The sequence below is a fragment of the Nycticebus coucang genome, chromosome 19, assembly GCF_027406575.1.
Source record: "Nycticebus coucang isolate mNycCou1 chromosome 19, mNycCou1.pri, whole genome shotgun sequence".
Lineage (NCBI taxonomy): Eukaryota > Metazoa > Chordata > Mammalia > Primates > Lorisidae > Nycticebus > Nycticebus coucang.
The window spans coordinates 46995549-47011056 of NC_069798.1; the positions used below are offsets into that span (position 1 = coordinate 46995549).

Sequence of the window (15508 nt, forward strand, 5' to 3'; positions counted from 1 at the left end):
TTTAAAATAATTAAACATTTTAATATTTAGACAATAGCTACTTTTTACTTAATGCTGTATGCTAGGCACTTTATTTAGACTTCTTCCTTTGAGCTCTGTAAGTTATCTTTTTAATCAGAGTTCTGAGAACTTAAGTAACACCCTCTGTGTGACTACTTGATGTGAAAGTTGGGGTTCTGATCCATATTTCTGACTCAAAAACCTCCCTGTAGTTCATCTTTGGTTATCTGGAGGGTGACATTTGACATATATGTATTGAGTGTAGGCAAGTGCTATAAGACATATGAAAAACTGCTGCTTTGCATGGGGCTTATGAGTTGAAGAGACTGGCATTTTATGTAGAAAGAATAACAATAGATGTAAGTATTAAATACAAAGTGACTGATAGAAATTCTCGGGAGGTTCAAACCTGTACCAGTGGCACACAGAATAGAACAGAGGAGACAGAGCTGGGTGCAGTGGCTCACACCTGTAATCCTAGCCCTTTGGGAGGAAGAGGTGGAAGAGGATTGCTTGAAGTCAGGAATTAGAGACCAGCTCTAGCCAGAGGAAGATCCCATCTCTACAAAAAAATAGAAAAATTCGCCAGTCAAGGTGGTGTCCACCTGTAGTCCCAGCTACTCAAGAGGCTGAGGCAGGAGGATGGCTTGAGCCCAGGAGTTTGAAGTTGCAGTGAGCTATTGATGATGCATCTACACTCTAGCAGAGGTGACATAGCAAGAACGTTCTCAAAAAAAAAAAAAAAAAAAAGAGTGGGGGTGGTGAGACAGAAATGACTACTATAAGAATCTTGTAACTTTTTGAGAGAATGTGGGGATAGTGAAAGAAAGAGGGAGACTAGAGGTGATTGCTAAGCTTTCTTTTTTTTTTTTTTGTAGAGACAGTCTCACTTTATGGCCCTCCGTAGAGTGCCTTGGCCTCACACAGCTCACAGCAACCTCACTCCTGGGCTTAAGCGATTCTCTTGCCTCAGCCTCCCGAGCAGCTGGGACTACAGGCGTCCACCACAACCCCCGGCTATTTTTTTGTTGCAGTTTGACTGGGGCCGGGTTTGAACCCCGCCACCCTCGGTATATGGGGCTGGCGCCCTACCGACTGAGCCACAGGTGCTGCCCAATTGCTAAGCTTTCTAAGGCTGAGGAATTGTGTTGAGTTGGTGTTTTAACAAGTCAGGGTCTTCAGAAGAGGAACAAGTTTTGGTAGAGAAATGATGTACTAGTTTTATTAATTAGGGAGGAGTGTTTAAAGATTCAAATAAAAAGCAAAAGAAAATAAAAGCATAATAAGTCTGGAGTACAGTAACATCAATGAACAAATAAATCACAGCCCAGACTACAAACTACAGGCTCCAACGCTATGTTTTCTTTTTCTTAATTATTTTTTCTTTTTTTTTATTGTTAAATCATAGCTGTGTACATTAGTGCAATCAAGGGGTACATTGTGCTGGTTTCATATACAATCCAAAATATTCTCATCAAACTGTTCAACATAGGGTATTTTCTTAGTTATTGTATGGTAGACATTTGTATTCTGCCTTTAGTAAGTTTCACCTGTACCCATTCTAAGATGCACCATAGTGTGGCCCCACCCATTACCCTCTCTCCACCCTAACCTCCCCCCTCCCTTCCCCTTCCTTGGCCCTTTCCTCCTAGTCTTGTGCTATGGGGTTGGGTTATAGCCTTCATGCGAAAGCTATAATTTAGCTTCCTAGTTGGGCTGAGTACATTGGATAGTTTTTCTTCCATTCCTGAGATACTTTGCTAAGAAGAATATGTTCCAGCTCCATGCATGTAAACATGAAAGAGGTAAAGTCTCCATCTTTCTTTAAGGCTGCATAATATTCCATGGTATACATGTACCACAATTTGCTAGTCATTCATGGGTCGATGGGCACTTGGGCTTCTTCCATGACTTAGCAATTATGAATTGGGCTGCAATAAACATTCTGGTACAGATGTCTTTGTTATATTGTGATTTTTGGTCTTCTGGGTATAAACCTAGTAAAGGAATTATAGAATCAAATGGCAGGTCTATTTTTAGGTCTCTAAGTATTCTCCAGACATCCTTCCAGAAGGAACGTATTAGTGTGCATTCCCACCAGCAGTGTAGAAGTGTGCCCTTTTCTCCACATCCATGCCAACATCTCTGGTTTTGGGATTTTGTTAGGTGGGCTACTCTTACTGGGGTTAGGTGATATCTCAAAGTAGTTTTGATTTGCATTTCTCTGATGATTAAGGATGAAGAGGTTTTTTTCATGTGTTTGTAGGTACCATGCTGTTTTGATCACTATTGATTTATAGTACAGTCTCAGGTCAGGTAGCATGATTCCTCCTGCTTTGTTTTTATTGCTGAGTAATGATCTGAATATTCGAGTTTTTTTCTGATTCCATATAAAACGAAGTATTATTTTTTCAAGATCTTTAAAATATGACAATGGAGCTTTAATAGGAATTGCATTAAAATTACATATTGCTTTTGGTAGTATAGACATTTTAACAATGTTGATTCTTCCCAGCCATGAGCATGGTATGTTTTTCCGTTTGTTAACATCTTCAGCTGTTTCTTTTCTTTTTTCTTTTTTTTTTTTTTTTGTAGAGACAGAGTCTCACTGTACCGCCCTCGGGTAGAGTGCTGTGGCCTCACACAGCTCACAGCAACTTCCAACTCCTGGGCTTACGCGATTCTCTTGCCTCAGCCTCCCGAGCAGCTGGGACTATAGGTGCCTGCCACAACGCCCAGCTATTTTTTGGTTGCAGTTTGGCCAGGGCCGGGTTTGAACCCGCCACCCTCGGTATATGGGGCCGGTACCTTACCGACTGAGCCACAGGCGCCGCCGAGCTATTTCTTTTCTTAAAGTGTCATAGTTCTCTTTGTAGAAATCTTTCATATCCTTTGTTAGATATACTCCCAAATATTTCATCTTCTTTGGCACTACTGTGAAAGGAATAGAGTCATTGACTGTTTGTTCGGTATTGTTGGTATATATAAAGGCTACAGATTTATGGGTGTTGATTTTGTAGCCTGAGACATCGCTATATTCTTTGATCACTTCTAAGAGTCTTGTAGTAGAATACCTAGTGTTTTCCAGATATACGATCATATCATCTGCGAAGAGTGAACGTTTGATCTCTTCTGATCCTATGTGGATACCCTTGATTGCCTTTTCTTCCCTCATTGCAATGGCTAGAACTTCCATTACAATGTTAAAGAGCAATGGAGACAATGGGCCACTTTGCCTGGTTCCTGATCTAAGTGGAAATAATTTCAATTTAACTCCATTCAATACGATATTGGCTGTGGGTTTCCTGTGGATGGCCTCTATTAGTTTAAGAAATGGATGCTGGATATTATCAAAAGCTTTTTCTGCATCAATTGAAAGAATCATATGGTCCTTATTTTTTAGTTTGTGTATGTGCTGAATTACATTTATAGGTTTACATATATTGAACCAGCCTTGAGATCCTGGGATAAATCCCACTTGGTTGTGGTGTATAATTTTTTTGATGTGTTTTTGGATTCTGTTTGTTAGGATCTTACTGAGTATTTTAGCATCAATATTCATCAGTGATATTGGTCTATAATTTTCTTTTCTTGTTGGGTCTTTCCCTGGTATGTGGATGAAGGTGATGTTTGCTTCATAGAATGTGTTGGGTAATATTCCTTCTTTTTCTGTATTTTGGAAGTGGTTTAGTAATATAGGTACTAGCTCTTCTTTAAAGGTTTGGTAGAATCCTGACATAAAGCCATCTGGTCCTGGGCTTTTCTTTTTAGGGAGATTTTGTACAGTTGATGCTATTTCAGAACTTGATATAGGCCTGTTCAACATTTCCACTTCATTCTGGCTAAGTCTTGGTATGTGGCGTACTTCCAGGTATTGGTTGATTTCTTTCAGATTTTCATATTTCTGAGAGTAGAGTTTCTTGTAGTATTTGTTAAGGATTTTTTGAATTTCTGAGGGGTCTGTTGTTATTTCATGGTTACCATTTCTGATTGATGAAATGAGAGATTTTACTTTTTTTTTCCTGGTTAGGTTGGCCAAAGGTTTATCTACTTTATTGATCTTTTCAAGAAACCAACTTTTCGATTTATTGATCTGTTGTATAATTCTTTTGTTTTCAATTTCATTTCATTCTGCTCTGATTTTGGTTATTTCTTTTCTTCTGCTGGGTTTGGGGTTGGAGTGTTCTTCCTTCTTCAGTTGCTTTAGATGTCCCATTAAGTTATTAACTTTCTCTCTTTCCGTTTTCTAGAGGAAGGCTTGCAGGGCTATAATTTCCCTCTTAGGACTGCCTTTGCAGTATCACAGAGGTTCTGGTAATTCATGTCTTGATTGTTGTTTTCTTCCAAAAATTTGGTGATTTCCTTCTTAATCTTGTCTATAACCCATCTATCCTTCAGCGTAAGGTTGTTTAGCTTCCATGTTTTTGTATGGTATGCAGGTTCCTGTTGTTCTTGAGTTCAACTTTTATTCCATGATGGTCTGAGAAAATGCAAGGAATAATTTCCATTTTTTAAAATTTGCTGAGGTTAGAGTTGTGGCCTAGGATGTGGTCAATTTTGGAGTATGTTCTGTGGGCTGATGAGAAGAATGTGTATTCGGTTTTGTTGGGATGAAATGTTCTGTAGATGTCTGTTAAGTCAAGATGTTGAATTAAGTTCAAGGTTAAGTTTAAATCTAAAATTTCTTTGCTTAGCTTCTTTTGGGAGGATCTATCCAGCACTGCTAAAGGGGTGTTAAAATCTCCCAACTACTATGGAACTGGAGGAAATCAAGTTGCTCATGTCTGTTAGAGTGTCTCTTATAAATTGAGGTGCCTTCTGGTTGGGTGCATAAATATTAATAATTGAAATCTCATCATATTGAGTATTACCTTTAACAAATATGAAGTGTCCATCCTTATCCTTCCTTATTTTGGTTGGTTTAAAGCCTTTTGCGTCTGCGAATAGGATTGCAATGCCTGCTTTTTTCTGCTTTCCATTTGCCTAGAGTATAGATGACCATCCCTTCACCTTGAGTCTACATTTGTCTTTTAATGTAAAATGCGATTCTTGTATGCAACAGTTATCACTTGAGTTTTTGTATCCAGTCAGCCAACCTCTGCCTCTTCAGAGGACAATTTAAACCATTCACATTAATTGAGAATATTGATAAGCCTTTCGAGAGTCCAGTGGACATTTTTAATCCTTTTGCGACTGTGGAAGTTGGAATTTGATCAAAATTTTCTGGGTGGGTTTGCTTTTGTGGTGGAGGATTACGCTGGTCTTTATGGAGGATAGGTCTGAGAATATCCTGGAGAGCTGGTTTAGTTATGGCAAATTTCTTCAACATGTGAATGTCATTGAAGTATTTAGTTTCTCGGTCATAAATGAAACTCAGTTTAGGTGGGTACAGGATCCTGGGTTGAAAGTTATTTTGTTTTTGGAGATTAAAAGTCGATGACCATCCTCTTCTAGTTTGAAAGGTTTCAGCAGAGAGATCTGCAGTTATTCTAATATTCTTGCCCTTGTAGGTGATGGTTTTCTTTCATCTGGCAGCTTTCAGAATTTTCTCCTTCTTCTTTTTTTTTTTTTTTTTGTAGAGACAGAGTCTCACTTTATGGCCCTCGGTAGAGTGCCGTGGCATCACACAGCTCACAGCAACCTCCAACTCCTGGGCTTAAGCGATTCTCTTGCCTCAGCCTCCCGAGTAGCTGGGACTACAGGTGCCTGCCACAACGCCCGGCTGTTTTTTTTTTTTGGTTGCAGTTTAGCTGGGGCTGGGTTTGAACCGGCCACCCTCAGTATATGGGGCCGGCGCCTTACCGACTGATCCACAGGCACCGCCCCAGAATTTTCTCCTTCATATTAACTTTAGTGAAACTGATAATGATTATGTCTGGGCAATGTCTTATTTGGGTTGAGTCGTGCTGGAGTTCTGAAACTGTCTGCTATCTGAATTTCAGAATCTCTTGGCATGTCTGGAAAGTTCTCTTTCGTAATCTCATGGCGAAGAGACTCTATGCCTTGTGAAGCCACTTCATCACTTTCTGGGATCCCTATAAGATGAATATTGGTTTTCTTCGAATTATCCCAGAGCTCTCTGAGAGAGTGATCTGTTTTTGCCCTCGTTTTCTCTTCCTCTTTGAGAGTTTGGGAGCATTCGAAAGCTTTGTCTTCAATGTCAGAAATCCTTTCTTCTGCTTGCTCCATTCTGTTACTGAGGGATTCTACTGTGTTTCTCAGATCTTTGAGGGCTGCAACTTCTTGTCTCAATGTGTCAAAATCTTTTGTCAGTTGGTCTTTGAATCCGTTGAATTCTTGAGATAACTTTTGGAATTCTAATTCGATCTTATTTGCTATCCAGATCCTGAATTCAATTTCTGACATCTCAGCTATTTGTTTGTGCATGGGATCTTGTGTTGTGTCTGCCGCATTGATCCTTGGGGGAGTTGATCTACTCTGATTATTCATATTGCCAGAGTTTTTCTGTTGATTTCACCTCGTGTTTGTTTTTTACTGTTGCCTCTGGCTGTCCTCAGAGTTGGGGAGGTGTCTCTCCAAGATTAGACCTCAGCGGGATCACTCTTTTGTTGCTGGATCTTTGTAGGGAGTGGCCCTGTGTAGTTCCTGTGGGGCTGCCCCAACCAGGGAGTTCTGGTTGTGGAAGCAGCTCTGGAGTGTGACACACCTGGATCAAGCAACAGGGCGGGAGGTGGTGCGCATGGTTCTGGGAGTGCTTGGCGCCCAGCAACTTTTGCACAGAGAGCCCAAGGCTCCAGCAGTCTCTGACCAGGAGAAGGGCTCTGTGCAGAGGCATGGAGGGCTCCGGAGGGCATGCGGCTACCAGAGTCCCTGGCCAGATAAGCGGGCCAGTGTGGAGGCAGGGAGGGTATGGGAGGGAGGACGCAGGGTTGCGTGGCTCCCACAGTTCCTGGTCAGGGCATGCGGCAGCCCGGCGGGCGCATGTGGGGCATCGTGGTGCAGCGCTTATGGAGGTCTGGCTGGCACCAAGCACAGGAGTTTGAGGTTGCTATGAGCTGTGACGCCACGGCAACTCAATGCAGGGCAACACACCGAGGCTCCATTGTGCCAAAATGGGTCTCACTCTGGCCCTGTGGGTTAAGGCTGTAAGGCAGCTCAGTCTCCGCCTTTAGGCTGCTCAGTCACTAGGTTACTATCTCCTGCCCAATCCTTGCTTTGCTATTCTGAGGGTGGAACTTGCCAGGGCAGTTCTCTCAGAATTGCTCCCTGCGGCCCATAGCCGAACACTATTAGCTCCGTTCAGCTTAGCGGCTCAGTCTGGGGCCCTAGACAATGCCCAAAGTTCTCCGCACTCCTGCTCAAGCTGTCCCCAAGGCAGTTCAACTGAGTGCCAAGTCCAAAAACACTGAAACAGTTCACAGATAAGGCCTTTCCGGTTTGCAGTCTCACTGCTGTTTGTGCTTATGACTGCCGGCGGGATTAGGTTGATCTAACACACGTAACCACTTGCTAGTTTTCCACTGCTTTTGTCCTCCTCTTGGGGTTCAGAAGTCCCTTGCTGACTCCCTGTATCCTCAAAGGGATGATCATAGGCAGATTCCACCAGCCAAGGATGCCTGGAGTCTTTATCTCCCCAGACTCACCGTGCCCAGTTGCAGGGAAGCTGTTACTCGGCCACCATCTTGCTCCACCTCCCACTCCAACGCTGTTTTGTCTTGTTTGTTCTTAGGCTCATCTCCTTTTCTTTTCCGTGTAGGTTCTTAAGGTTAGATAAGTTACTTTAGTTTACTACATGTTGAATGGATTCTACATTAATATTCCTTTTCTGTAGTTTAATATTTTTGGAAGAAAATTTACCCTGCTGCTTTCATAGGTAAAATCTTTTGAAGAATTGAGTGTTTTCTTTTTGAATTACAGCTTTATTTATTTATAATTCAGAAACCATAAAATTCACTTTTAAAAAGTGTATAGCTCAGTGGATTTTAACATAGTCACAGAGTTGTGCAGCCATCACCAGTGTCAACTTTAGGATATTTTCATTACCTCCAAAGAAACCCCATACTTACTAGCAGTTATTCCTCATTCCCTTTCCCCTAACAGCATCTAGCAACCACTCATCTACTTTCTGCCTCTCTGGATTTGCCATTCCTGTGTATTTCGTATAAATGGGATTTTACAAGATCTGACTATGTGACTGGTTTCTTATTGTATGTTTTCCAGGTTTATCAGTGGTGCAACATGTATCAGTACTAAATTCTTTTTATGGTTGAATAATATTCCGCTGTTTGGAATTTTATTTTATTTATACATTCATCATTTGATGGCCATCTGGGTTGTATCTACTTTTTGGCTATTGGCAAAAATGCTGCTATAGACATTTATGTACATGTTTTTGGGTGGGCATAGGATTTCATTTCTCTTGGGTAGCACTGTAAAGATTGGAATTGCTAGGTCATGAGGTAACTATTTAACATCTTGTACATGGGTCATTATGAAAGTTTTGAGATACACAAAAATCAGGACACATGAACTCCATGAAGATGGATATAAATGAAGCCCTCCCAACAATACCCATAAGTGAAGCAAGTTAAAACTTGCATGGGTGAATCACAAAGGATGCTGTTGACTCTGTTTCTTGGAAGTAAAATAATGGACCATAACATATCTATCTCAGAACTTTAATAATGACCTATGTATAATTGTCAGATTGTTTTCCAAAGTGGCTATGCCATTTTGTAATCCTACCAGTAATATACCAGGGTTCCAATTTCTCTCCTTCCTCCTTCATACTTGTTGTCTTTTTTATTTATCTATCCAAGTGCATATGGAGTGGTATATCATTGTGGATTTTGTTTGTTTTTATGAGACAGGGTCTTACTGTGTTGCTTGGGTTAGAGTTGAGTAGTGTCATCATATCTCACTGCAGTTCAAGGTCTTGGGCTCAAGTAGTCTTCCAGATTAGGAGGACTACATGTGCATGCCACTTATATCCAGCTAATTTTTAATTTTGTTTTTAGAAACAAGGGTCATACTACATTGCTCAGACTAGTCTCAAATTCCTGGGCTCAAGCAATTCTCCTGCCATGGCCTCCCAAAGTACTGGGATTACAGGCATGAGCCATCATGCTGGCTAGCCTCATTGTGGTTTTGATTTGCATTTCCTTAATAACTAATGTTGAGCATCTTCATGTGTTTATTGGCCATTATCTTTGGAGAAATCATCTATTAGAATTCTTTTGTCCCTTTCTAAATTGGGGTTTTTATTAGGTCATTAAATACGATATATCCGATTTCGAATCAAATGTTTTGTGATTATACCTCAAACAAGAGGCAGTATAATTAAAGTATGCACATGAATTATCAATACAGTTTTTTTTTTTTTTAATATAGTCTCACTCGGTCACCCTCGGTAAAGTGCTATGGCTTATAACAACCTCAAGCTCCTAGGCTCAGGCAGTCCTCTTGCCTCAGCCTACTAAGTAGCTGGGACAGGCCTTAACCTGGGTAGTTTTTCTGTTTTTAGTAAGAGACAGGTTTTTGCTCTTGCTCAGGGTGGTCTCGAACTCCTAAAATCAGACCATCCACCCACCACAGCTTCCCAGAGTGCTAGGATTATAAGTGTGAGCCACCTGCCCACCCTGTCTTTACAGTTTTGACATCTTAATGGTAGCTGATACATGCTAACAGCAAAGAAGCCTGGAGAGCTAGTGGCAATGAACTCGTGAAAGGTGTTTTCCACAGCTTGAGAATCAAATATTTTTCCTTACAAGAAGTGGTTCAAAGCCTGAAGAAGTGGTAGGCATTTGATGCAAGATCCAGTGAATATAGTGGATGACAGGGAGTTTCCAACTCTAACTGTAGTTTGACCAGCGTTGTTTGTGCGATATGGTTGAGTGTTGTCTTGCAAGAGGATTGACCTGTCTTTATTTACCTATCTTGCCTGGTTAATCACAAGCATCCTCATAATTTTGTCCACTTGGTTGCAGTAGACGTCTGCTGTAATTGACCAGGTTTCATAAAGCTGTAGTGGGTAAAACCAGCGCCCGACCACCAGACACCATTAGCTTTTTTGGGTGAATATTTGGTTTTGGACTGTGTTTCAGTCCTCCATCTTTATCCAGTCATTGTGCCAAATGCTTGCAATTGTTGGAAGGAATGCATTTTTCATCACATGTAACAACATGGATGTAGAAATGGTTCCCTTTTATGTCATGACAGCAAAGAAAGGCAAGCTTCCAGATGATTTCTCTTTTGATGTTCATTTAATTCATGCAGAATCCATCTATTCAGCTCCTTTACCTTGCTGATTTGTTTCAGATGGTTCAGTATTGTTGGAATAGTATGTGTAATTTCAAACCTTGCTGCTAACTCACGCACAGGTTGAGATGAATTTGCTTCCACTACAGCTTTCAACTCATTGTTATCCACCGGCACTCTAGCTGCTGAGCTACAGGCGCTCAGCCTTTATTTTATTTTTTTCTCAGAATTTATGTTTTCATTGAATTCTGGCATCTAGTACTACTTCTGTAAGTCCCAGGCAATCACATTTTCATTACCTCCCCCTCCTTTTTTTTTTTGAGACAGTCTCACTGTGTAGCTCTCAGTAGAGTGCCACGGTGTCACAGCTCACAGCAACCTCAAACTCTTGGGCTTAAGTGATTCTTTTGCCTCAGCCTCCCAAGTAGCTGGGACTACAGGCTCCCACCACAGTGCCCGGCTGTTTTTTTGTTGTAGTTGTCATTGTTGTTTGGCAGGCTTGGGCCGGGTTCAAACCCGCTAGCCCCCATGTATGTGGCTGGCACCCTAGCTGCTGAGCTACAGGTGCTGAGCCAATATAGCACAGATTTTTGACTTATTGTGGTTTCATAAAAATTGCTGTAAAAAATTTAAAAGATAATAACAAGTTAAAACATGCATTTGTAAGACTGGATGTGCCTTCATGATAAAAATAAACAGGAAGTGTCAAAGTGAAATGTCAGAGATAGTATCTGGCAAACTTAATACTTAAGGAAATTGGACATTTCATACTTAATAACCTAATATTATTGTCAGTGTTCTCTTAATAGAGATGGCTGTTAACTGCTATGTAGCATTTTGTACCAGATGATGGCGGTGTATATTAGTGATAGACTTACAAATCCAGTTGTTAATCAAGCATACTTTATAAAGTGGGTATCCTTATAAGTAAGTTTTAAAGTCTTGTTAAGTTTTTACATGAGGGTGGCTAGCATAGTCAATAATACTTGATTGAGCGTGCCTCTGTGATAATGAGAAGACCTAACCTCAGTATTTTCAGAATGTCAAAATAGCAACATTTTAATTGATTACTTTTAAACTTTAAGCATTGAATTTTAATTATGTGCATTGAGTCTTTGGCTTAACTGGAGTAATTTTGTCTTTTTCCAAGTAATTGAATCTACTTTGTGAAGCGTGTTCTCATATCTGTTTCATTTTTTTTCTTAAAGGTTATCCTGAATACATGTCTCATAATTTTCATCACAACATTAGCTGTTGTTTTACTGCCTCCAAAAGATAAAATTTGCTCTGGAAATTGGAGACGTTCGATTTAAAAGAAAAAACTTGACTTGAACAAATGGACAATATGTCTATTACGAATACACCAACAAGTAATGATGCCTGTCTGAGCATTGTGCATAGTTTGATGTGCCATAGACAAGGTGGAGAGAGTGAAACATTTGCAAAAAGAGCAATTGAGAGTTTGGTAAAGAAGCTGAAGGAGAAAAAAGATGAATTGGATTCTTTAATAACAGCTATAACTACAAATGGAGCTCATCCTAGTAAATGTGTTACCATACAGAGAACATTGGATGGAAGGCTTCAGGTTAGTCTTACAATAGAGTTTTTCTATGCCTTCTGTGGTGGCAGATTTTAAAAAGTTGTTGTTTCCTCTCAAGTAAGGAATAATTTAATGTGTGCTCCATCTCTTCAGATACTGTACATCCTATACCAGTATGCACTATGGGAGTATGTGGAATAGTGTGCAAAAGATAGTTCTTAAAAGTTTTTTAATGTTCTGACTCAAAAATAAGTTCAATAAAGAAAATTTGGAAAATAAAAATAAAATCAGAAGAAAACCCACATTCTGAGAGAACTGCCTTTAGCAATTTGGAATTCATTTTTGTAGCTGTTTTTCTTTTTTTGGTGTTGTATGTACATTGACACAACTAAATTAATACCTTTTCCTTTAGAGCAGAGAGAGGGAAGGAGGGAGGAGGTGGGGCCTTGGTGTGCGCCCCACCTTTTGGGGGCAAGACACGATTGCAAGAGGGACTTTACCTAACAAATGCAATAGTATAACCTGGTTTATTGTACCCTCAATGAATCCCCAACAATAAAAATAAATAAATAAACAACGAAATAGAGGTATGCATTAACATTTCTTAAAAAAAATACCTTTCCTTTTATTATACAGAAATCTGGTATCATATTTCACTAATACCAAAGGTTTCACTGGTCACGTTTTTCATGTGGAACTGCATAACACATTTCCGGGGCTTAAGGAAACTTACAGAAATCTTATGTCATTAGATTTTCAAATTTCATATCTAAATTTTAGCTAGTTTCTACAACAGATTCTTGTTGCAGTTTTAAAACCTGACTACAGACCTTAAAATTATACCTAGGTTCAGTTCTATCTCTGAGGATAGCCAGGTTAGTTACTTTAAGCTTTAATTTTCTCATTATGAAATTGGGGTTATAATACTGACTTTGTAGGGTTGTGAGGCTTAAATGAGAACATAAATAATGTCTAACAGATAACCGATGCTTGTTTGTTTTTCCCAGGTGGCTGGTCGGAAAGGATTTCCTCATGTGATTTATGCCCGTCTCTGGAGGTGGCCTGATCTTCACAAAAATGAACTAAAACATGTTAAATATTGTCAGTATGCCTTTGACTTAAAATGTGATAGTGTCTGTGTGAATCCATATCACTATGAACGAGTTGTGTCACCTGGGATCGGTAAGTCAACTTTGCTTTGATCCTTTGAAACATAAAGGGAAAAAGATTGCAATAGTATTTTAATTTTTCTTAGTTAAATTATAAATTTAGAGTTAGCCTAGAACTTCAAATAAGATTACAGAATCAGACATTTTTAAGTAAGTACCTGTATTTAAATTTGAACTTGGAAAAAACTTGTATTTTAATTGCTAAAACGAAGTATTATATGGTTGATGTTTTACCCACTTAGAGCATTGTTTTTGAAAAATAAGATGGAAAGCATTATAGATTCGAATACTTAAGTTTATGTATTGTTAGGTAGCATGTGTGCCATTTTTCCCAAATTGAAATGGTGAAATTTTGTAATCTCTGACTTACAATTTTAAATGTAATTGATGTACAATTTTAAATGTAATTGAAAATATTTTCATGGTAATAATTCATGTTTATTTTTTTCCCTTTCAAAAATTAAGATCTCTCAGGATTAACACTGCAAAATAATGGTAGGTAATCTGTTTTTAAATAACTTTTTTTATTTTCTTTTATCCTATCCTCTCTGTTTTTTTGTTGACCTAGAATTAGTTTGTGTGGGTGCCAGTAATGAACAAGAAAAAAACCTACTTCTTTGGAAATGTACAGTTTTGGGGGGCATACATCAGCATTTAAAACTGGATTTACACTTTGGGAGGCTGAGGTGGGGAGGATTGCTCAAACAGGAGTTTGAGGTTTCAGTGAGCTATAATCACACCACTGTACTCTAGCTTTGAGTGACAGAGCAAGACCCTGTTTCAGAAAACCCTGGAAAAAAACACCAAAACCCAAACTAGATTTTAATAGGCTATTGGGGGCCAGGCAGGTTCTTGTAATCCTTCTACTTTGGGAGGTTGAGATGGGAGGGTCACTTGAGTCCAGGAGTTCGAGATCACCCTGGGCAACATAGTGAGTCACAGGCCTTAAATTATACCTAGGTTCAGTTCTTTCTCTGATGTATGCCATGGCCACATTAGTTATTTTAAGCTTCAATTTTCTCATTTATAAAATGGAGGTTATAATACTGACTGTGTAGCAAGACACACTGTCTTCTCAAAAAATTATAAATTAACTGGGCATGATGGCCTACCTCTGAAGTCCCAGGTACCCAGGCTGAGCCCAGGAGTTCGAAGCTGTGGTGAGCTGTGATCATGCCACTGCTCTCTAGCATTGAGACCCTATCTCTAAAAAAATAAATAGGCTGTTTGGATTTGAACTGCAATTTATGAACTTAAATAGTCTAAGAAATGTGATAGAGGAGTATGCCACAAACATAAATATAAAGTAGAATATATTTTTTTTTTTTTTGTGGAGACAGAGTCTTACTTTATGGCCCTCGGTAGAGTGCCGTGGCATCACACAGCTCACAGCAACCTCCAACTCCTAGGCTTAAGCGATTCTCTTGCCTCAGCCTCCCGAGTAGCTGGGACTACAGGCGACCGCCACAACGCCCGGCTATTTTTTTGTTGCAGTTCAGCCGGGGCCGGGCTTGAACCCGCCACCCTCGGTATATGGGGCCGGCACCGTACCAACTGAGCCACAGGCGCCGCCCTAAAGTAGAATATTTTTAAATTGCTAAGAACTGGCTATTTTGAAGACAGTCTCACAGCCAATTTTTAAAATTGGTGTTAAGCACCCATAATGTTTGCTAGTTTGGAATTATGTACAACATATCTTTTAATAATACTAGCATTGTATTTTTTCATTTCAGCCTAATTTATTTATTTATTTATTTATTTTTTGGTTTTTGGCCAGGGCTAGGTTTGAACCCGCCACCTCTGGCATATGGGACCGGCGCCCTACTCCTTGAGCCACAGGCGCCGCCCAGCCTAATTTATTTTTAAGAATGATAATGTTGAGAATGATTTAAAATTACATTTATTAGTATTTTTTAAAATCTTGTTACATTTTGAGTTAATAAATCAAGCCTACTTTAAAGTATACGCCCATCTTAACTAATCTAATTCAATTTTTAAAAAGTGTTTTGAGGTGAAAAAATGAAACACAAAGGGGTGTTTTTATTTTTTTAGTGTAGTATTTGAGAACAGAGTTCTATTAAATATTTAGCTTTGTTACTTAGAACTTGTTCATGAACTAAAATTTCTGTAAGATCTGATTCATTTGAAGAGAAATTGATAAGGAACCACTATTACCTTGAAAGATGTGCTGATTTTCTGGAGGGAAATTAGTAGCTTGGCACCTAAAGTTCTGCAGTTTTAGACTGTGTCAGAAATACCATGTGACCTTAAAATTTAGGAAAAGCATGGAAATTTACTTGTTTTTATTCTATTTTTCTTTCATGTCACTAATATCGAAGATGATGCCAGTACCTTTTGGTACTTGTTAATGATAAGTAGGTTTCTGAAAAGTATGGGTTATTAATAGCAGTTTGGTTAAAGCTCCGCCCTTTGACCTATAGACATTGATATCATGTCACTTTTTTTTTTATTTTGGAAAGTAAACACCGTTCAGACCTTTACCATTCTGAATCCATGTTTTTGCAGAATTGAAGTGTTTGACTCAGTGGATATCAGGGGTTGGGAGATGGTAGGGATAACT

At 39.3% G+C, this 15508-nt stretch overlaps 1 protein-coding gene across 6 annotated transcripts in view; it reads left to right on the forward strand.

Annotated features, from left to right (window-relative positions):
• The window catches only part of SMAD4 (SMAD family member 4), a 61472-nt gene that overhangs the window by 14033 nt on the left and 31931 nt on the right, over window positions 1-15508 (forward strand). For all 6 annotated transcript variants that reach the window (XM_053572045.1, XM_053572049.1, XM_053572048.1 and 3 more), the window contains 3 exons: window positions 11427-11803; window positions 12766-12940; window positions 13393-13422. In XM_053572045.1, coding sequence (XP_053428020.1) covers window positions 11555-11803; window positions 12766-12940; window positions 13393-13422 — 454 coding nt within the window. In that variant the 5' untranslated portion in view covers window positions 11427-11554. The remainder of the gene's footprint in view (window positions 1-11426; window positions 11804-12765; window positions 12941-13392; window positions 13423-15508) is intronic.